Source organism: Heterodontus francisci, chromosome 36 (genome assembly GCF_036365525.1).
Source record: "Heterodontus francisci isolate sHetFra1 chromosome 36, sHetFra1.hap1, whole genome shotgun sequence".
Classification (NCBI taxonomy): Eukaryota; Metazoa; Chordata; class Chondrichthyes; order Heterodontiformes; family Heterodontidae; genus Heterodontus; species Heterodontus francisci.
In genome coordinates this window covers 29,993,313-30,016,124 of record NC_090406.1, presented here as the reverse complement: position 1 = coordinate 30,016,124, position 22,812 = coordinate 29,993,313, and the positions used below count along the sequence as shown (strand labels likewise).

Here is a 22,812-nt window from a genome sequence, read left to right as displayed (position 1 = left end):
CGACATCATCCATGTACAGGGAGGTTTTAACCTGAGTGCCTCCACTGCCTGGGATTGTCACCCCTCCTATGCTCGCATCCTTCCTAATAGACTCAGCAAAGGGTTCAATACAGCAAACAAACAAGACCGGGGAGAGAGGACAGCCCTGTCTGACTCCAGATTTGATCGGGAAACTTTCCGATTCCCACCCGTTGATTGAGACTGCGCTACTGATGTTTGTGTAGAGCAGTTGGATCCAATTGCAGATTCCCTCCCCAAACCCCATTTTGGAAAGCACGTCCATCATGTAGGTGTGCGATATCCTGTCAAAAGCCTTCTCCTGGTCCAGGCCATCTCAATCAAAAATGATTCTAATTCTATCTGTTGCCACTGGTGACAATTTAGTTCCTGACATTGTTCAGCCTCCACTAGAGGAAGCCGCCCCACTTCACACTTGTCACAAGTCAAGTGTCTTCATTGAAGTCTGCTCCAAACCCCTGCTCCGCCGCCCCCCCCCCCCCCCCCCCCAACAATGGCATCCCTCACAGCATCTCAGCAGCGCTGGGAATGTGAGCAATTCACAACTGAAGACTTGGTCAGACACGATGCCCTTTGCTTGTACTATGGATGTGGAAATTTGCAAAACAAAGGCAAACATAAACACATTCATTAGGTGCTGCTGATCCTCTGACCTTGCTGCTGCTCAGTGTTGGTGTGTTTTGGTGGGGAGTCAGCAGCTGCTGTTTGTTTCTTCACAGCCTGCGCACAGTGTACACAAGTACAGACTCTATCAAATGCAATTTCTCCAAAGCTAATCTACACACCGGTATTTTGACTGATAATTTAGGGAATGGCCTTCTTGAGGCAGTGGTCATGAACCCATGACAAACTGTTCAGATAATATCTATAATTTCATCTCAACTCCCTTTATGTATGGCTGGCACACAGTTAAATTTATTGACGTATATTTAGGTGTTTATTTTATTTCCCGCTCTTCTGCTTGACGTAACCATTACTGTTTTGGAGCAGGCCGTGAGGATGGAATCATGAGGTGAAACGTCAAGGGTTGCAGTGATTGGTTGGATACTTGATGCTACATTTGATGTCAGCCAGCACTGAGAACTCATGAATGTAGTTCATAGTTATGACTCAAAAGAAAAAGCTTTTTATATCTGCTTTGTTATTTATTTTGTTCCTTTGCGAGATGGTGCAGTTCTAAAACAGACACTGTCTAGACAGGTACAGCAGGTACCCTGGCATCTCGATCGTTCCCTCTAGGTCTGACAATGGCAGCAGTTTATTTTTTCAGTTTTACATCATTATGAATTTTCGCCCACACTTATTATTGTGGCAGCTCTCGGCTTGGCACCAATTTGAGTCTCGTCACTTGGGGAAGGAAGGTTTGATCCTGTGATAGTGTCATGCCATGAGTGCCATTCTGTGCAGAGTTGCTCAGTGCCTGACAATGCTATTCTGAACAGTGCTATGCAGTACTGGAGTAGGATCCCTTAGTGTGGGGTCACGTTTAGCATTTGGAGAAGGCCACCCTGAAATAACTGTCCTAGTAACTGTCCCTGTTCTTTATTTCAGACCTCGCTGCCTGGACTGAAGTGGTTGGATAATCGGAAAACAGTCTTTAGATTGGAGCTGCGACCAGTTTCGACAGTGCACACACAGGTAAATTATTTCAGACTGATAACTATCAGGAGCTGTCAAGTTTGATTTTGACTTTGAGGCAACAGACTAGCAAAGCCAGTCAACTGCCCATTCCCGTGGCTAGGAGGCCCTGGCTACAATTCAATTTTGCAGGCGAGCTGTGGGACACTAAACAAGTGTTTCTCCCCCTCCCGCCATCATATTGTGAGCTTCATGAGTGTTCTCAGTGGGCTGGAAGTGCTGCCGCACAGTCCCTGCAATATTACGCGCGGGGGCTGATTTAAATGGAGGGGGCGGAGCGTCCACCCCCTATGACGTAGAGGGGGCGGCCGCTGCGTCCCTGGCAACGGCACCCGGCGTCACCGCACAGGAGCCAGCGCCATTTTTAAAGGGCATCAAGCCCTTAGCAAAAGTTTACATTTTCAAGGGATATTAGATTTCATTTGCTTTTAATAAATAATTAGAAGGTGGAGGCCCTTTTCCAACCCCCCCCCACCCCCCCATGGTCTTTTAATTGCCCTGTATTCAGAAAACCTATTTTATTCCCAACCAGAACTTTCCACCCAACCTTCTCGCATTTACCCTTCAAACCCTTCCCACCATCCCCACAGCCAATAAAAAGTGTTTTCCCCGCTCCCCCACCCTGATAATTTTATTCCTCCCCCCTCCCCGCCAGTGTCTCGCCTCGGAACTCCAACGAAGTTCCGAAGACACGCGAGTCGCAGCCAGTTGGCCGTAAAATCGGTGTGGGGCGGCCGCCACGGCAGGTAAGTTAATTTGAGTTTTATTAATGCTCATTGAAATATTTTAATGAAGGTCCTACCGCCAAGCGGCAAGGGGTCCGCACTGAGGCCTCGCTGCCGCCGCCGCTAATATCCAGTGGGGCCTTCTCGGCATCGTGGGTCATGGCCGGGCCGCTCCCGCTAGCATTTTACGGGCCTCCCCACCACGACCCACGGCGTTGAGTGGCTGGTAAAATTCAGCCCAGCATGAGCTCATTGAGTGATGTCATCATATTCTGAGCTCATTGCATGATGTCATTTTAACCTGAGCACACTGCGATGTCATCATGTTCTGAACTCGCTGAATGATGTCATAATATGCCTGATTTGTTGAATGATGTCATGTTTTCTGAGCTCATTGAGTGATGTCTTCATCAATGTTCCCTTTAAAATTTAGTTGCTGTGCATGGCCCATTTATTTCATTGTGTGGTTCCTTTAAATTTTCTTGTGCAGCTGTGCGCACACGTTATTTATCAGAGCAAGGCCCATGCAGTACAATTCAGGCTGCTGCACAGCAGCACACTCTTGCAGCTTAGCAGTAACAGTGGTCATCATATTCTGAGCTCTGAGTGATCTCATCATATTCTGAGCTCACTGAATGATGTCAGAGTGTTCTGTCCATTCAGTGATTTAAAAAGTGGCTGTATTTATGAGCTGGATTTTTCCAGGATTCTGTGGAGAAGTGCCTGCCTTTGAGAGTCTTACTTTTAAATTATTGACATTTCCCATCTTCAGTTCCCTTCTATTTGGTGATCTTGTGAATTTAATTTTTTAAAAAAATCTATACTTGAAGATTATAAAGTTACATTTCTGCTATTCCTAACTGTTTGACTCTTATTTTAAGTAAAATAGACTCTGACCTCATTATTTCTGTCAAAATGGCAGTAAACAATTCACACAGAACAAATTACTTCAATGTGCAAACATAGCAGCTATTGCAGATGACAAAAGCAGGAAGGTTAATGGGCAGATAATCTGTCTTTGTTGATGCTGGTTGAGTGAGAAATATTAACCAGGATTCTGAAAATTCTCTCCTCTTGTTCATCTTGTACCAGGAGATTTTTAACATCTTCCTAGGCCACTGGAACAGGAAGACGGGGGCCTTGGTTTAACATCTCATCTAAAAGGCATTGCCACTGACAATGTGGTACTCCCTCCACACTGCACCGAAGTGTTAGCCTAGAATATTTTTTAATTTTTTTAATTTTAGAGATACAGTACTGAAACAGGCCCTTCAGCCCACCGAGTCTGTGCCGACTAAGAACCACCCATTTTTATACTAACCCTACAGTAATCCCATATTCCCTATCACCTACCTACACTAGGGGCAATTTACTATGGCCAATTTACCTATCACTTGCAAGTCTTTGGCGGTGGGAGGAAACCGGAGCACCCGGCGAAAACCCACGGGGTCACAGGGAGAACTTGCAAACTCCGCACAGGCAATACCCAGAATTGAACTCGGGTTCCTGGAGCTGTGAGGCTGCGGTGCTAACCACTGCGTCACTGTGCCACCCCGCTGCGCCACTGTGCCAGTTCCAGAATGGGTACAGAGGCCAGAGAGCCCCCACGGTACCAACCAAACACATGCAATCTACCTAAACAGTGTAGATGCCTTATCCAATTCCAGTGTTTATCCCTTCTCATTCTCACTGAGTGATGATTTGCATTAAGTGGGTCAAACTGAAGAAACAGGAGTCTTTAGTGCGCATGTGTCTTATTACTGGTCTGGCTTCTGGGCCTTACACGGCTGAGTGTTTCAGTAAAGTTTCATCTGTTAAAGACTTGGCTCACTGGTTCACTGGTTAAATTCTACCTTTATATAGAGAAATCTAAATGATCCTGGATGAGTCTGTGTGTTATATATGTTGCATATGAGAGGTTGTAGCCCTGTTTGATTATGCAAGGTGGCTGCTCGTCAATTTCTGTCTTCCCTTCAGTTCGATACTCCTGATCTTTGGTCACCCAGTGTGAAGTAGGGTGGGCAAGATGGAGGACACCTCTTGTGGGTTGGTCCTGAGCCTGGCCAAGGTAGCCATCTATAGGTCAAGGATTGAGGCTGCCCTTGGAGGGTGAAGCCACCATGGTTGCCCGCCTCTCTTCCGCAGTCTTGTCCACACTCAAGTGGCCCTGGAGTAGGAGCACAGGGTGCCCAGCAGTAAGCTGGAGGCTCTCCACAAAGTGTGGGCACTGCAGGGACTGCAGTCACACAAAGGGTAGTGGAAACCTGGAACTCTAAGCTGTTGAAGAGAGGTCAATTAAAAATTTCAAGGCTATTAAAGGTCACAGAACCAGGGCAGGTCGGTGGAGTTAAGGTACAGATCAGGTATCATCCAATTGAATGGTGGAACAGGCGCGAGGGGCTGAATGTTCCCTTCCTATGTTCCTATGAATGTTTTGTGGACACCAGCAATAACATTATGATTTAGTTTTATGAGTTTCTCTTTATTTTGTTCAACATTATTAAGGAAGAATATTTGAAAGGATAAAGTCTGGCTTCTCCTGATTTCTTGGTTGCCCATTACGTTGTGCTCTGTTTACAGGACAGGAACCTGGAGCGATTCTTCTCACTGTGTGAAGCTGTGAGCAAACACTATTCTTTAGCCCATCAAACTGAGGCACTGAGCCAGGCTGTTTCCATGCTCAAGCTGGTTCAGTTAGGGGAGCTGGTCCGATTTCTGAATGTGGTGTTAGACAAACTGCTGCCCCTGTTGGTCTTGAGTTCTGGGATGGGAGCAGAAGGAGGTACAGTAAACCCTGATATATGCTCATTAAATTAACTCCGCTCTGTGCAGCTTTCCTCTGATTTAAAGCACAGTGACATTACTCAAGTGAACTGTTAGAAAATTCAGTCAGACAGTACAAGTGAACATTACCTTCAAATCCTGGCTCCTCCCATTCACAAAACCACATTTCAAGATACTTTTATCTTTCTTTCTTCCAGTTTCTCTGCTCTGCCATCCTACTCCCCTTTCCCCTCCTGCTCTCCTACTCTCCTTTTCCTCCTTCTGTTGTCCTGTGCTCCCACCTTCCCCCTCTTCTTCCCACTGCTCTGCTGTTCTGCACTACTTTCCCTCCCTCCTTCACCTCATTCCTCTTTTGTTTATCCCTTCTCTCTCTCCCTCCCCTTTCCCTTTCCTTAGAGTTTTGATTCATGCTGGGGTGGGTGTTGGAGAGATCAGTGTAAATGAAGGGAGGGTGCTGGGGCAGTCAAACATCTCACCAGATGTTTAACATATCACATGAACGGCATGAATCTGTTAATAAAAACACTGATTTAACAGTGAGCAAGGACTGCAACACTTAGGAGCTGGGTAGTCTGTTGATTATGAAATGTTTTTCAGTTAAAACACTTAATCCAGACAAAAATTAACCAATGTAACATGTGACAAGTGAACTTGTGTGCAACACTCCATGTATGCAATACAGAGCAAAGGGCTGTCTGCAACACAAATGAGAATCTGTAGTTTTGGAATGGGAAGCACATGAAAGATGCTCAACAGGAATTAATGTGTTGATGATTGCCTTATGTGCCACTGTGAAGAGTCTGAAACCCATGGTCTGGATTGATTTGGGGGTCTGATGTTAAATCCGACCCAGAGCTCAGTATGAGGCTGTTCTGGAGCTGCTGCGGTTTGACTGCTTAGTGCCCTCTGGTGGAATGTTAGTCAGCTCTTTCATTCTCCCAGTTCAGTGAGACTTCAGAAATATTAAAGCTGAATGTGAAAGTACATCTGGACACAAGGAAAATCAGGTCACTATGTTCATTGCAGCTTATCACTCTAGTACATGAAGCCTCCATCAGAGCAGGGATTTGATTACAACTAGGAGGAAGTGATGCTTCAATTGTTTAGAACCTTGGTCAGACCCTGTATTGTGTTCACATCAAAAAGGAAGGATATATTGACTTTGGAGAGAATACAGCAGATTCCCGACAATAATGTCAGGGCTTAAAAGGTTATATTATGAGGACAGGTTGGTATTCCTTTGCATTTAGTAAGACTGAGGGATGATCTAATCTAGGTGTTTAAAATGATAAAGGGATTGAAGAACATAGGAAAGAGCAGTAGGAGTAGACCATACGGCCCTCGAGCCTGCTGTGCCATTCAATACAATCATGGCTGAATTTCTGCCTCAACTCCACTTTCCCGCCTGCTCCCTATAACCCTTGATTCCCTGAGAGACCATCATTCTGTGTCTCAGTCTTGAATATACTCAACAATGGAGAATCCACAATCCCCTGGGGTAGATAATTCCAAAGGTTCACAACCCTCTGAGTGAAGAAATTTCTCTTCATCTTGGTCCTAAATGAGCTGTGCCCCATATTCTAGATTCCCCAGCCAGGGGAAACAACCTCTCAGTGCCTACCCTGTCAAGCCCCTTCAGAAGCTTGTATGTTTCAATGAGATCACCTCTCATTCTTCTAAACTGCACAGAGTTTAGGCCCAATCATATTACATCCAGTTCTGGTCACCACACTTTAGGAAAAATGAGATGGTACAGAGGAAATTTACCAAAATGGTTCCAGGGATGAGGGATTTTAGTTACAAGATATGTTGGAAAAGCTGGGGCTGTTCTCCCTGGAGCAAAGAAGATTCAGAGGAGATTTGATCGAGGTGTACAAGATTATGACAGGCTTAGATAAGTTAGACTAGGAAAAACTATTCCCATTAACTGATGGTACAAGGACTAGGGGACAAGAGATGCAGGGGGAATATGAGGAAGAACTTTTTTACGCGGCGAGTGGTAATGACCTGGAACTCACTGCCCATAAGGGTGGTGGAAGCAGAGAAAATCAATGATTTCAAAAGGAAATTGGATGGTCACAAAGGAAATAGACTGGCAGGTCTAAGGGGATTGAGCGAGGGCGTGAGACTGACTGGATAGCTCCACAGATAGTTGGCATAGACTCGATGGGCTGTGCCGTAAATGACTCTATGACTCTAACTTACACAGTCTCTCATCGTAGGACAACCCTGTCATCCCAGGACCCAAACTAGTGAACCTTTGATGTGCCGCCTTCAAGGCAAGTAAATCTTTCCTTAAATATGAAGACCAAAACTGCACATCGTTGGCTGAATTTTACCTGGACAGTGGGGCTCCTGACCACGGGCCGGAAGGCAGGGTGCAACCCTACCTCGGCCCTGGTTCAGACCCCTGGTTGAATTCCACGGTGGGCATCCAATTAACTGCAACCCCAAGAGCTGCCGGCCAATCAGAGGGCCAGCAGCTCAGTAGTACAAGCTCTGCCACCGGGAGAGGTGACTACTGCCTGTACTACACGAGGCCTGGAACCAGGACGAGCGTTGGAGCCCCGAACCTCAGGTAAGTGGGTTGGGCTCGCTGGGGCCAGTTCGGCAGGCCCCAGTGATTATGGTTTTGGGGGAGGGGAGGGTGGTCGTTGAGGGTGGGGGTGGTGGGTGTTAACGGAGGGCAGCCTTTCCGCCATTTTCTTTCTGTGGGCCACAGATTGCCCATGGAGGAGGCCCACCCCAGCCCACATGGAGGCTGCCATGTTTTACTGGGCGACCTCCACGTGGTGAGGGCTCCCACCAGCTGCTGGTAAAATATCAGTGGCAGTGGGAAAAGGTGCTTAAGTGGCCATTAATTGGCCCCTTAAGGGCCTCAATTGGCCTCTGGGCTGGAAGGCCATTCCCAGCCTTCCCCGTCCTGGACTAAATTCAAAGGCATCAGGAAGGCCACGAGCAGCCCATAAAATTCAGCCCAGTATTCCAAGTGTGGTCTCATCTAAACCCTATACAATCGTAGCAAGACTTCCTTATTCTTGTACTCCAATCCCCTTGCAATAAAGTCCAACATACCATTTGTCTTCCTAATTGCTTGCTGTACCTACATGCTAACTTTCTGTGTTCCTTGTACGAGTGCATCCAAGTGTCTCTGGATATCAACATTTAGAAGTTTCACACCTTTTAAAAAATATTCTGCATTTCTATTCTTACTACTCAACTGAATAGCCTCACTCTTCCCAACATTATACTCCATCTGCCACCTTATTGCGTGCTCACTTAACCTGTCTATATCACTTTGCAGCCTCTGTGTTCTCACAGCTTACATTCCCACCTAGCTTTGCATCATCAGCAAACTTGGATTACTCTCGGTCTCTTCGTCTAAGTCATGCAAATAGCTGAGGCCCCAGCACTGATCCTTGTGGCACTCCACTAGTTACGGCTTGCCAACTTGAAAATATCCGTTTATCCCTACTTTCTGCTTCCCATCCATTAATCAATCCTCCATCCACACAAATATATTACCCACAACTCCATGAGCCCTTTTCTTGCGTATTAACCTTTTGTGGAACTTTATCAAATACCTTTTGGAAATCCAAGTATATTGCTGGCTGCCCTTTATCTACCCTACTAGTTACATCTTCAAAAAACTCTTAATAAATTTATCAAACATGATTTCCCTTTTGTAAAACCATATTGACACTGTCTGATCATTCTATGATTTTCTAAATGGCGTTGTTAAGACTTCCTCAATAATAAATTTCAGCATTTTCCTGATGACAGATGTCAGGCTAATTAGTTCCGTTTTTTCTCTTCCTCCTTTCTTGAATAGCTGTGTTACGTTTGTTAACTTCTAATCTTTTGGGATTGTTCTAGAATTTAGGGAATTTTGGAAAATCACAACCAGTGCATCCACTATCTCTGCAGCTACCTCTTTTAGAACCCTAGGATGTAGGCCATCAGGTCCTGGGAATTTGTTGCCTTTTAGTCCTTTTAAGTTTCTACAAGACTTTTTCTCTGCTGATATTAATTACCTTAAGTTCCTCACTCTTATTAGTTCCTTGGTTGAAATTTTCAAGAATGTGATTGATAGACTTTTGTTGGGTAAGAGTATCAAGGGACATGATCACTTTTTCCCAGAGAATCTGTTACAGTGAGATGACTAATTAACCCTTCCTCATTTGCACAATTCTAGATCTAAAATAGCTTTATCCATTGTTCATTCCACAATGTATTATTCCAGGAAACTGTTGAGAAAGCATTCTACAAACTCATCTTTCAGACTACTTCTGCTGATTTGTCCAGTTTATAAGAAAATTAAAGTCCCTCACAATTATTATATTGCCTTTGTTATAAGCTTCAATTATTTCTTGCTTAATGCTCTGTCCAATGGTATAACTACTGTTCGGGAACCTATAAACTACTTCCACCAGTACTTTTTGACCCTTATTTTTCCTAATCTCTACCCACACTAATTCTATCTTCTGAGCCAAGATCCTTTCTCACTACCATCCTGATGTCTTTCTTTACTATCAGGGCTACTCCTCCTCCTTTTCCATTCTGTTTGTCTTTTTGAAATGTTGTGTACCCTAGAATATTTATTTCCCAACCTTTGTCACCTTGTAACCATGTCTCTGTAATGGAAATTAGATCTAAACCATTTAACTCCATTTGTGCTGTTCGTTCACCAATCTTATTGCAAATGCTTCGTGCATTCAGGTAAAGAGGTTTTAATTTTTTTTTTACTACTATTCTTTGCATGGACCTTATTTGCCAATGCACTATTAGCATTAAACTCTTTGTCTCTTCCTGTCCCACTCTGCTTGTCTTATCCAAATCGCTACACTGTTCTGTTGCCTCAACTTTTCTCTTTAGATTTCTAAATCTCCCTTCGCCTGAAACAGAGGAACTATTTCCTTTGGTGGGGGGGATCCAAAATGTTATGATTTGCTGGTTTGCTGGATATTTTATATATATGATTTATTTCAGAGCAATGCAGATATACTACTTCTAAATCAACAACAGGTTTATTTACAGTACATTAAAATATCTCAGCATTCAAGATTTCAATACAATGTCTTTCAGAACAGTTTCTGCTTTATGAAAACTTTCCAGCCTCTCTTTTAGTTTCAGTTTTAAAACACTAGGCTTAAGTAATCAAGCACAGTGAACACTGATCAGTGGACAGACTAATACAATCAAACCCAGCTCAAGCAAACCATTGACCACTACAAAGAATAAGGGTCACAACCTTAAAATTAGAGCTTGACCATTTAGAGTGAAATCGGAAAGCAGTTTTTCACACAAAGGATGGTGAAAATCTGGAACTCTGTCCCCCAAAGGCTATGGATGCTGGGTCAATTGAAATTTTCAAGATTGTGATTGATAGACTTTTTTGGGTAAGAGTATCAAGGGATATGGAGCATAGATGGGCAAATGGAGTTGAGGTATAGATCAGCCATGATCTAATTGAATGGTGGAACAGGCTCAAGTAGCTGACTGACCTACTCTTGTTCCTGTGTTCACTCCTAAACATGAATTCTCCCATCAAAGCGCAACCCTCTTGTACATGAACTCTCCCATTGAAGCTCATCCCTCTAGAATATGAATAACTGCAATACTAACTTGCACTTGTATATAGCGTCTTTAACATAATAAAGCATCCTAAGGGGCTCCACAGGAATGTTATCAAACAAAATTTGCCATTGAGCCCCATGAGGGGATATTGGGGCAGCTGACAAAAATGCTTGGTCAAAGAGGTAGATTTTAAGGAGCGTCTTAAAGGAGGAGAGAACAGTAGAGAGGTTTAGGGAGGGAATTCTAGAGCTTAGGGCCCAGGCAGCTTGAAGGCATGACCACCAATGTGGAGCAATTAAAATTGGGGATGACAAGAGGCCAGAATTGGAAAAGTACAGGAATCTCGGAAGATTGAGGGGCTGAAGGAGATTACAGAGATAGGGAGGGACGAGGCCATGGAGGGATTTGAAAACCACCAATGGTTGAGAATTTTAAAATGGAGGTATTTCCGAACTGGGAGTGGTGATGGATGAATGGGGCTTGGAGCGAGTTAGGATATAGGTAGCATCGTTTTGGATGAGCTCAGGTTTATATCAGGTAGAAGATGGGAGACTGGGCAGGAAAGCATTGGAATAGTCAAGATTAGAGGTAACAAAGGCACGGATGAGAGTTTCAGCAGCGGATGCACTAAGACAGAGGTGGAGTCGGGCCGTGTTATGGAGGTGGAAATAGGTGGTTTTGCTGATGGTTCCGATATGTGGTTAGAAGCTCATCTCAGGGTTAAATATGATACTAAGGTTGTGAACAGTTTGATTCCACCTCAGACAGTTGCCGGGGGTGGGGGGTGGGGGTGGTGGTGGTAGATAGAGCCCATGCCTAGGGAATGGAGATTTGGCAGGGACTGAAGACGATTGGTCTTCCCAATATCTAGTTGGAGGAAATTTCTGCACATCTGGTACTGTTTATTGGACAAGCAGTCTCACAAATTGGAAACAGTGAAGGGGTCAAGGCATGTGGTGGTGAACTAGAGCTGAGTGTCATATGCGTACTTGTGGAACCTGATGTGTTTTCAGATGATATCATCGAGGGGAACGTGTAGATGAGAAATAGAAGGGGGCAAAGAAGGACTCCAGTGCAGGAGCTGAAAGAGAAATCATTGCAGGTGATTGTCAGGCTGCAACTGGTTAGATAAGAATGGATGCAGGTGAGTGCAGTCCCACCCGGCTGGATGATGTAGTAGAGGCGTTGGAGGAGGATGTTTTTAGTCAACTGTGTCAAAGGCTGCAGACAAATTGAGAAGGATGAGGAGAGATAGTTTATCGTGGTCAAGTCACATAGAATGTCATTTGTGATTTTGATAAGGCCTGTTTCATTACTGTGGCAGAGGGGGAAATCTGACAGGAAAGATTCAAATATGGATTTAATGGGAAAATGAGTATGTATTGGGGAAGCGACAACGTATTGAAGGGTTTTGGAGAGGAATGGGAGGATCAGGGTGGGATGGTAGTTTGCAAGGACGGAGCGGTCATGGGTTGTTTTTTGAAGAGGGAGTGATGATGGCAGATTTGAAAGGTGGGGGAATCGTTAATAATATCAGCTAACTGGGGCAAGGGGCGTTAAGTTGGGTGGTCAGCAGTTTTGTGGAAATGGGATCAAAGGGAGCAAGAAGTAGATTTCATGGACAAGGTGAGCTCGGGAAGGACATGCATGGAGTTAGGAGAGAAAGATGCAAATTCACGGTAATGGCAGAGGGTGGGGTTGGGGGACCTTTGGAGAAATTTAGCCTGGTGGGCTAGAGGAAGAGAGGGAAGCAGCAAAGGCAGCTGAACAGATAATCTCAATCCGAGTGATGCAGAATTCCATGAGCATCTCGCATTTGTTGAAGGTGAGGGTGGAGGAGGCAGGGGAAAGGTTTTACGAGGACAGTTTATAGTGGAGAAGAGAAGCCGGGCTTACCTTTGCAGTTCTGGATGATCTGGGTGGCACAGTGGCGCAGTGGTTAGCACCGCAGCCTCACAGCTCCAGCGACCCGGGTTCAATTCTGGGTACTGCCTGTGTGGAGTTTGCAAGTTCTCCTTGTGTCTGCGTGGGTTTGCTCCGGGTTCTCCGATTTGCTCCCACAGCCAAAAGACTTGCAGGTTGATAGGTAAATTGGCCATTATAAATTGCCCCTAGTATAGGTAGGTGGTAGGGGAATATAGGGACAGGTGAGGATGTGGTAGGAATATGGGATTAGTATTCTCTTTGGCCTCCTTATCTCGAGAGACAATGGGTAAGCGCCTGGAGGTGGTCAGTGGTGTGTGGAGCAGCACCTGGAGTGGCTATAAAGGCCAATTTTAGAGTTACAGGCTCTTCCACAGGTGCTGCAGAAAAATTTGATTGTCGGGGCTGTTACACAGTTGGCTCTTCCCTTGCGCCTCTGTCTTTTTTCCTGCCAACTGCTAAGTCTCTTCGACTCGCCACACTTTAGCCCCGCCTTTATGGCTGTCCGCCAGCTCTGGCGAACGCTGGCAACTGACTCCCACGACTTGTGATCAATGTCACAGGACTTCATGTCGTGTTTGCAGACGTCTTTAAAGCGGAGACATGGACGGCTGATGGGTCTGATACCAGTGGCGAGCTCGCTGTACAATGTGTCTTTGGGGATCCTGCCATCTTCCATGCGGCTCACATGGCCAAGCCATCTCAAGCGCCGCTGACTCAGTAGTGTGTATAAGCTGGGGATGTTGGCCGCCTCGAGGACTTCTGTGTTGGAGATACGGTCCTGCCACCTGATGCCAAGTATTCTCCGGAGGCAGCGAAGATGGAATGAATTGAGACGTCGCTCTTGGCTGACATACGTTGTCCAGGCCTCGCTGCCATAGAGCAAGGTACTGAGGACACAGGCTTGATACACTTGGACTTTTGTGTTCCGTGTCAGTGTGCCATTTTCCCACACTCTCTTGGCCAGTCTGGACATAGCAGTGGAAGCCGTTCCCATGCACTTGTTGATTTCTGCATCTAGAGACAGGTTACTGGTGATAGTTGAGCCTAGGTAGGTGAACTCTTGAACCACTTCCAGAGCATGATCGCCAATATTGATGGAGCATTTCTGACGTCCTGCCCCATGATGTTCGTTTTCTTGAGGCTGATGGTTAGGCCAAATTTGTTGCAGGCAGCCGCAAACCTGTCGATAAGACTCTGCAGGCACTCTTCAGTGTGAGATGTTAAAGCAGCATGAGAGTAGTAGGGGCGTGGAACGCCCTGCCTGCCACAGTCGTAGACTCGCCAACTTTAAGGGCATTTAAGTGGTCATTGGATAGACATATGGATGAAAATGGAATAGTGTAGGTCAGATGGTTTCACAGGTCGGCGCAACATCGAGGGCCGAAGGGCCTGTACTGCGCTGTAATGTTCTATGTTCTATATAGCATCGTCAGCAAAGAGGAGTTCCCTAATGAGGACTTTCCGTACTTTGGACTTCGCTCTTAGACGGGAAAGGTTGAACAACCTGCCCCCTGATCTTGTGTGGAGGAAAATTCCTTCTTCCGAGGACTTGAACGCATGTGAAAGCAGTACGGAGAAGAAAATCCCAAAAAGTGTGGGTGCGAGAACACAGCCCTGTTTCACGCAACTCAGGATAGGAAAGGGGTCTGATGAGGAGCCACCATGTTGAATTGTGCCTTTCATATTGTCATGGAATGAGGTGATGATACTTAGTAGCTTTGGTGGACATCCAATCTTATCTATGGTCTGAAGAGACCACATCTGCTGATGAGGTCAAAGGCTTTGGTGAGATCAATGAAAGCAATGTAGAGGGGCATCTGATGTTGGCGGCATTTCTCCTGTATCTGACGAAGGGAGAACAGCGCTCCATTTGTTTGCGTTGGTCAGTGATTATGTCCCCTGATTTAGATTTGAGGGGGGCGATCTTCTTGATGGTTGGCCCAAAAGCTCTCTTTATGCCATCATACATTCCTCTGATGTTTCCGGTGTCTGAGGCCAGCTGAATATGACTGCATAGGTGTTGCCAGTAGTCGTTTGCGCAGCGCCTGGCTGTTCTTTGTGCAGTGCTTCTGGCTGCTTTAAGTGCTACGGATGTTAACTCGCTGGGGGCTTTCTTGTAGTTCAACAGTGCAATGCGCTTAGTGGCTATGACAGGTTCCAGCTCTTCATTGTGAGGTTGAAACCAGTCTGCATTTCTCCTCGCACTTTTGCTGTAGGTGGTCAAAGCTGACTCATAGTTGGCGTCTCTGATGTGGGCCCACTTGGTCTTAGCATCCCCTGTGGGAGTGTTTTGAAGGGCTGACACAAGTGAATTTAGAAATTTTTGTAACAGCTGTGGGTGAGAAATTCTGCTTGTGTTGATGCGCGGGTGGCCCTTCTGCTTGGAATGACCCAACTTCTTTGGTCTGAGTCTAACCTTGCTGCACACCAGGGAGTGGTCGGTGTCGCAGTCCGCACTGTGGAAGCTGCATGTGATTTGAACACTGTTTAAGGCGGCTCGCCTTGTGACAATGAGGTCTAGCTGGTGCCAACGACGCGATCTTGGGTGCCTCCATGAAACCTGGTGACAGGGTTTAGTGTGAAAGAACGAGTTGGTGATGCAGAGGTTATGATAGGTACACAACTCAAGCAGTCTCTGCCCGTTCTCATTCATCCTTCCAACGCCATAGCGCCTAAGGCAGGGTTTAATGCCAGGGTTGGGGCCGACCATGACTCAGGATTAGTATAAATGGGTGATTAATGGTCGGCACAGACTCGGTGGGCCGAAGGGCCTGTTTCAGTGCTGTGTCTCTAAATCAAATCTAAATCAAAAATCAAATCCTATAGTAGGGAGCAGTTTTGGCAGAGCAGAGCGGAACTCCATAGTGCTTTACGTGGTGTGGCCAGGTGTGGTGATTCAATGTCTCAACCAGTTGTTTGCCATAGACATTCAAGCTGCATCTCTTGGCCTTAAGGGAACTGGGATGAGGGCCATAGCAGGGAATTTGAAAGTGCAGTTGTAAGTGACTTGGAGGAGAGTTTTTTCCTCGGTACACTCACAGAAATGGAGCTGGAAGGTGGAAGGGGAATGTGGGTGGCGAGCAATACAAGGAAGTGATCAGAGACGGCCTTAACTGTGGTAGACATGATGAGAGTAGGAGGCCACGTGAGATAGCAAGGTCGAGGATATGGCTCTGAATGTGAGAAGGGGAGTTTATATAGAGGGAGGATGGGAGGGTAATGAACTCAGGAGAGACAGCATGTCAAGTTGAGATGGAGGTTGAAGTCACTAAGGACAAGAAGTCACTCGGTGCTGAGGTCTATCGTATCTGTGCTGGACCTTTGAAAGAGCAGTAGTGTTCAGTCCTACACCCCCGCTTCTTGTCCGTAACCCTGTAAATTCCTCATCCTCAAGTACAGTTCAACTCCCTTTTAAATTTATTTATGGAATTGCTACCACCACTTATTCAGGTAGAACATTCCAGATCCTGGCAGCTCTGTGAGTGAAAAGATTTCTCCTCATCTCCCCTCTAGATCTTTTGCCAATGATTTTAAATCTATGACCTCTGGTTAGTGACCAACTTGCCAGGGAGAAGAGATTTTCTCTTTCTACTCTACCAAAACCTCTCATCATCTTGGAAACCTCTATTTAGTTACCTCTTAACTGTCTCTGTTCCAAGGAGAACAATTCTAACTTTTCCAATCTCTTCTCATCACTGAAGTTCCTCTTCCCTGATACCATCCTGGTAAACCTCCTCTGTAACCTTTCTAAGGCCTTTACATCTTTCCTCAAGTTACTGCCCCGAATTGTCAACAATACTTCAACTAAGGAGGTCTAAACAATTATTTAATAGTTCTGGCCTGATCTCTTGGCTTTTATGTTCTCTGCCTCTATTTATAAACCCAAGTAACCCATATCCTTTTTTAAACCACTTTATTAACTACTTGCCCTGCCATCTTTAAGGACTTGTGCATTTTTAAAAATTCTGTCTTGGGATGTGGGCATTGCTGGCAAGGCCGGCATTTGTAGTCCATTCCTAGTTGCTCTTGACAACTGAGTGGCTTGCTAGGCCATTTCAGAGGGCAGTTAAGAGTCAACCACATTGCAGTGGGTCTGGAGTCACATGTAGACTAGACCAGGTAAGGATGGCAAATTTCCTTCCCTAAAGGACCTTAAAGAACCAGATGGGTTTTTTTGTGACAATTGATGATAGCTTCATCGCGCCATGACTGAGTCTAGCTTTCAATTCCAGATTTTTATCAATTAAAGTAATTTATTAATGAATTGAATTTAAATTCCACCAGCTGCCGCGGTGGGATTTGAGCCCATGTCCCCAGGGTTTTAACCTGGGTCTCTGGATTACTAGTTCAGTGACATTACCACTACACCACCGTCTCCACCCAAGATCTCCCTATTCATCTACACTTTTCAAAGTGGTGCCATTTATAGTGTACTGTTTTTTCCATATTAGTCCTCCTAAAGGGCATCACTGCATTAAACATGCAGTTTAATGTCATGGTTGTGCCCATTTAACCATCCTGCCTATATCATCCTGAAGTCTACAACTATTCTCCTCACTACTATGTTGCCAAGTTTCATATCTTCTGCAGACTTTATAATGCTGCTCCTTACACCTGAGTCTAGGTCATTTATAAAAATTTAAAAGAGTAATGAACCTAAAATTGACCCTTGGGGAACACCACTGCGAGCCACCTCCCAGTGTGAAAAGATCCATGCACCAATTCTGGAAGCATACTGTCACTTTCCCCTGAATAGCATGGGCTTCCATAGGTTGATGACTTTCTGTGAAAATAAATTTCCTGACTTAATTTCAAAGTAATATTCTTGATTTTCCATTTAATATTTTATATTGCTTGATGAGGTTCCGTCTTAACCTTTCTAGATTTTACAGCTTAAAATTCTCTAATCTTTCCTCATAGCTCATCCCCTTTAAGATGAATTTCAGCATTTAAAGTAATACCAGAAAGAAATTTAAATTAGTGAAAAGTATATTTAAAACTTGTATTATAAAAACGTGTGCTATGTGTTGGAGTTGGTTGAGTTTGGTGAGTTGAATGCCAGGGTTGATTGTTGTGCTGAATGAGTTGGGTATTGGGGCTGGTTAAGTGGTGTGTTGAGGTTCGGTGAGCAGGGTGCTCTGCTGGGTGAGCTAAATACTGAGCTGAATGCTGAGCTGGGTGCTCTGCTGGGTGAGCTGGGTGAGATGGGCATTGGTCGAGGTGTAACTGATGCTTTAATACTGCAGCAATATCTCACCGTCACTAATTGTCCATATTGCTGTTATTTTTGTCTGTTTTACTCACAGCTCTTGTCAGCAAGGAAATCTTTGAAGTGCTGATTGTAATTGTCGATCGGCTGCATAATAATGAGGAGATGAAGAAAGACTCTTTGGGCCGAGACCATTCTCTGGCTTCATATGTTCACTACATGTTCAGTATGCCAGGTACTGGTGCAGCTATCAGCAAACTCTCCGAGTAAATAGTCAGTGGGCAGTGCCCCTTTAAGAGTAACTACATATTTGTTAACAAGCGTGGTGAATTAAAGTACATCAGTTTTGCTGAATGATTATTGTTCAGCTGCTTCATGCATTGGTCCTGGAGTAAAGGACTGAAAACACTTCCTAAGGTCACTCAGGTTATTTAACATCTTCAAAACATTTAACAATTAAATTAAAGCATTTTTTATATTAAACTCACAAAATACTATCAGAGAGACTGTATCCTATTGGAGGGTATGTCTTCTATTGGAGGGAACCTGTTCTTTTGGAGAAAGCATGTCCTATTAGAGGAAACAGGTCCTCTGGAGCCTAAACACAGAACAGTTTTTCCAACAATATCATTACAAAATATTCATCCTTCACTGAGAGTCAGCCGAGGCATGACAAAATCCAAATTCATCCAGTTTGTTGTATCGCCTATAATCAATACTTCCGAACTTCCTTCATCATCTCTCCTCCACTTTCCAACCTTGCTGTGTCCTTTGGATGGCCCTTGACTCATCACCTGGGTTTGTCACAAGGAACATTGGAACAGGAGTAGGCCATTCAGCCCCTCGAGCCTGTTCTGTCATTCAGTTACATCATGGCTGATGTTGACTCCAATTAACCGCCTTGGTTCTGTAATCCTTAATATCCTTGTCTAACAAAAATCTTTCAATCTTGGTTTTGAAATTTCAACTGACCTAGCCTCAACAACATTTTGGGGAGAGACTTTCAGAATTCCACTGCCCTTTTGTGTGGGAAAGTGTTTCCTGACTCATGAAAGAGACAATCCCTTTAGATGGCATCAAGGAGCCCTAGCAAAACTGAGGTCAATGGGAATCAGGGGGAAAACCCTCCACTGGCTGGAGTCATACCCAGCACAAAGGAAGATGGTTGTGGTTGTTGGAGGTCAATCATCTGAGCTCCAGGACATCACTGCAGGAGTTCCTCAGGGTAGTGTCCAAGGCCCAACCATCTTCAGCGGCTTCATCAATGACCTTCCTTCAATCATAAGGTCAGAAGTGGGGATGTTCGCTGATGATTACACAATGTTCAGCACCATTCGTGACTCCTCAGATACTGAAGCAGTCCGTGTAGAAATGCAGCAAGACTTGGACAATATCCAGGCTTGGGCTGATAAGTGGCAAGTAATATTCGTGCCACTCAAGTGCCAGGCAATGACCATCTCAAACAAGAGAGAATCTAACCATCTCCCCTTGACATTCAATGGCATTACCATCGCTGAATCCCTCACTATCAACATCCTAGGGGCTACCATTGACCAGAAACTGAACTGGAGTAGCCATATAAATACCGTGGCTACAAGAGCAGGTCAGAGGCTAGGAATCCTGAGGCGAGTAATTCACCTCCTGACTCCCCAAAGCCTGTCCACCATCTACAAGGCACAAGTCAGGAGTGTGATGGAATACTCTCCACTTGCCTGGATGGGTGCAGCTCCAACAACACTCAAGAAGCCCGACACCATCCAGGAAAAAGCAGCCCGCTTGATTGGCACCCCATCTACAAACATTCACTCCCTCCACCACCGACTCACAGTGGCAGCAGTGTGTACCATCTACAAGATGCACTGCAGCAACGCACCAAGGCTCCTTAGACAGCACCTTCCAAACCCGCGACCTCTGCCAACTAGAAGGACAAGGGCAGCAAATGCATGGGAGCACCACCACCTGCAAGTTCCCCTCCAAGTCACACACCGTCCTGACTTGGAACTATATCGCTGTTCCTTCACTGTCACTGGGTCAAAATCCTGGAACTCCCTTCCTAACAGCACTGTGGGTGTACCTACCCCACATGGACTACAGCTGTTCAAGAAGGCAGCTCACCATCACCTTCTCAAGGGCAATTAGGGATGGGCAATAAATGCTGGCCTGGCCAGCGACGCCCACATCCCATGCATGAATTTAAAAAAAATAAATGGATCTAAACTGGTGTGGTGAAGCCCTGTTGGGGTAGGTCCTGGCCTGTCTCCCATGTTCTACTCCCTGTAAACTTGAGATCATCCAAAACTCTGCTGAGCAGGTCTTGACTCCCAAGTCCCATTCCCCTATCACCCCTTTGCTCGCTGACCTACATTGGCTCCCGGTCAAGCAATGTCTTGATTTTAAAATTCTCCTCCTTGTTTTCAAGTCCCTCCACGGCCTCGCCCCCTCCCTATCTCTGCAATCTCCTCCAGCCCCTCAACGCTTCAAGATATCTGCGCTCCTCTAATTCTGGTCTCTTGAGCATCCCTGATTTTAATTGGTCCACCATTGGTGGCTGCGCCTTCAGTTGTCTAGGCCCCAAACTCTGGAATACCCTCCCTACACCTCCCCGACTTGCTTTCCTCCTTTAAGCCACTCTGCAAAGCCTACCTCTTTGACTAAGCTTTTGGTCATCTGGCCTAATATCTCCTTTTGTGGCTCAGTGTCATACTTTGTTTTATAATGCTCCTGTAAAGCACCTTGGGGTGTTTTATTACGTTAAATAAATATAAGTTGTTGTTGTATGATGATTTGCTTTTGATTACTTTAAGCTAAATCTGGAAAATCCATCAAGGAATGGGGTTGCAAAGTTGAATTACTGGTGAAATATAACTCTTGCAGGAAGTGATAAGGTGATCGCTTTGAAACTGATGCCAGTTATTTCCTTGCTGTCATTACTCACTGACCACAGGCTCAATCCAGTCTGTGTTGGTGCACTGTGTTCATTTAATTTATTTTTAGTTCTCCTTGAGACCGGAGTCTCAGAATATGAGAAATACGCTACACTCAAGCCAGAGGCTGCCAGTGCGTTACGCAGGATACGCCTACGCAGCACCAGTGACCCTGAGATCCAACCATCAAAATCCACAGAGCCAAAAGAAGGAGGCGGCAGTCCAAAAATGTCAAAGGTCAGGCCTTTGGTTCTGTAATCCTTAGTAGCATATGTTTAACAATTAAAATAAAGCATTTTTATATTAAACTCACAAAATACTCTTGGCTATCAGAGAGACTCATACATTTAGGAGATGGATTTTAAAACTAAACATGAAATGCAGCTTCTACTTTTAAATAAAATTTTTATTCCTTATTGAAATTTAGATGAATTAAATCCTTTGAGTAGCCTCAGACACTGAGATCACTATAGAGACATAATAACAACAACTTGTATTTATGTAGCACCTTTAATGTAGTAAAACATCCCAAGGCATTATTGCAGTGCTGTGAATTCTGTTTCCTTAGTTGCCCTGGAGAGGTCAGTGAGCTTTCTCCAGTACTGACTGGCTGTGCATGGGTTTTTACAGGTGGCATTTGATTGTCACTGCCATCTCTTCCACCAACCTTCTTTTATTGGGCCAAAAAGCAGGAATTTTCTTTGCTAGATTATAGACAGTAACACCTCAACAAAACATTCAAATTTGTGGCTTCAGTGCTCTTAACAAAATGCCAGCCTCTGAAGCCACGTTGTTACAGATGCAAAATGGTTGTCTTGACTCAATCAGTGAGAGTCAAATTCAAAGGATTTCTAATCTCATCAAAATCCTATGGGGGCGTAAATTGTATTAGCATGATTTGGAGGTTGGCTGAACAGCAAGAGACGGTAGAGATATTGGGCAGGTACCCTAATTGGCAGGATGTGACTCTTGGTGTCCAATTTGTGTTGGGGCCTTAACTATTCAGTATTTATTAATGACTTAGATGATGGGTAGAAAGCCACATATCCAAGTTTGCCAATGACACAAAGATATGTGACATTGTAAGCAATGTAGATAGAAGCATAAATAGATATTAATAGATTAAGATAATGGACAAATGTGGCAAATGGCTTTCAATGTAGGCAAGTGTTAGGTTATCCACTTTGGACCTAAAAATGATGGATCAGAGTGGTTTTTAAATGATGAAAAGCTAGAAACAGTGGCGGTCCAAAGAGATTTGGGGGTGCATGTATATTCTTCTTCTTCTTCTTCTTCTTTGGCCTCCTTATCTCGAGAGACAATGGGTAAGCGCCTGGAGGTGGTCAGTGGTGTGTGGAGCAGCACCTGGAGTGGCTATAAAGGCCAATTCTAGAGTGACAGGCTCTTCCACAGGTGCTGCAGAAAAATTTGTTTGTCGGGGCTGTTACACAGTTGGCTCTCCCCTTGCGCTTCTTTCTTTTTTCCTGCCAACTGCTAAGTCTCTTCGACTCGCCACACTTTAGCCCCGCCTTTATGGCTGCCCCCCAGCTCTGGCGAACGCTGGCAACTGACTCCCACGACTTGTGATCAATGTCACAGGACTTCATGTCGTGTTTGCAGATTTCTTTAAAGCGGAGACATGGACGGCTGGTGGGTCTGATACCAGTGGCGAGCTCGCTGTACAATGTGTCTTTGGGGATCCTGCCACCTTCCATGCGGCTCACATGGCCAAGCCATCTCAAGCGCCGCTGACTCAGTAGTGTGTATAAGCTGGGGGTGTTGGCCGCCTCGAGGACTTCTGTGTTGGAGATACGGTCCTGCCACCTGATGCCAAGTATTCTCCAGATGCAGCGAAGATGGAATGAATTGAGACGTCGCTCCTGGCTGACATACGTTGTCCAGGCCTCGCTGCCATAGAGCAAGGTACTGAGGACACAGGCTTGATACACTCGGGCTTTTGTGTTCCGTGTCAGTGCGCCATTTTCCCACACTCTCTTGGCCAGTCTGGACA

At 45.2% G+C, this 22,812-nt stretch overlaps 1 protein-coding gene across 5 annotated transcripts in view; it reads left to right on the top strand.

Annotated features, from left to right (window-relative positions):
• Window positions 1-22,812, top strand: part of LOC137351703 (dedicator of cytokinesis protein 7-like) — a 215,906-nt gene that overhangs the window by 97,536 nt on the left and 95,558 nt on the right. For all 5 annotated transcript variants that reach the window (XM_068016430.1, XM_068016429.1, XM_068016428.1 and 2 more), the window contains 4 exons: window positions 1,570-1,656; window positions 4,962-5,163; window positions 17,975-18,112; window positions 20,872-21,038. In XM_068016430.1, coding sequence (XP_067872531.1) covers window positions 1,570-1,656; window positions 4,962-5,163; window positions 17,975-18,112; window positions 20,872-21,038 — 594 coding nt within the window. The remainder of the gene's footprint in view (window positions 1-1,569; window positions 1,657-4,961; window positions 5,164-17,974; window positions 18,113-20,871; window positions 21,039-22,812) is intronic.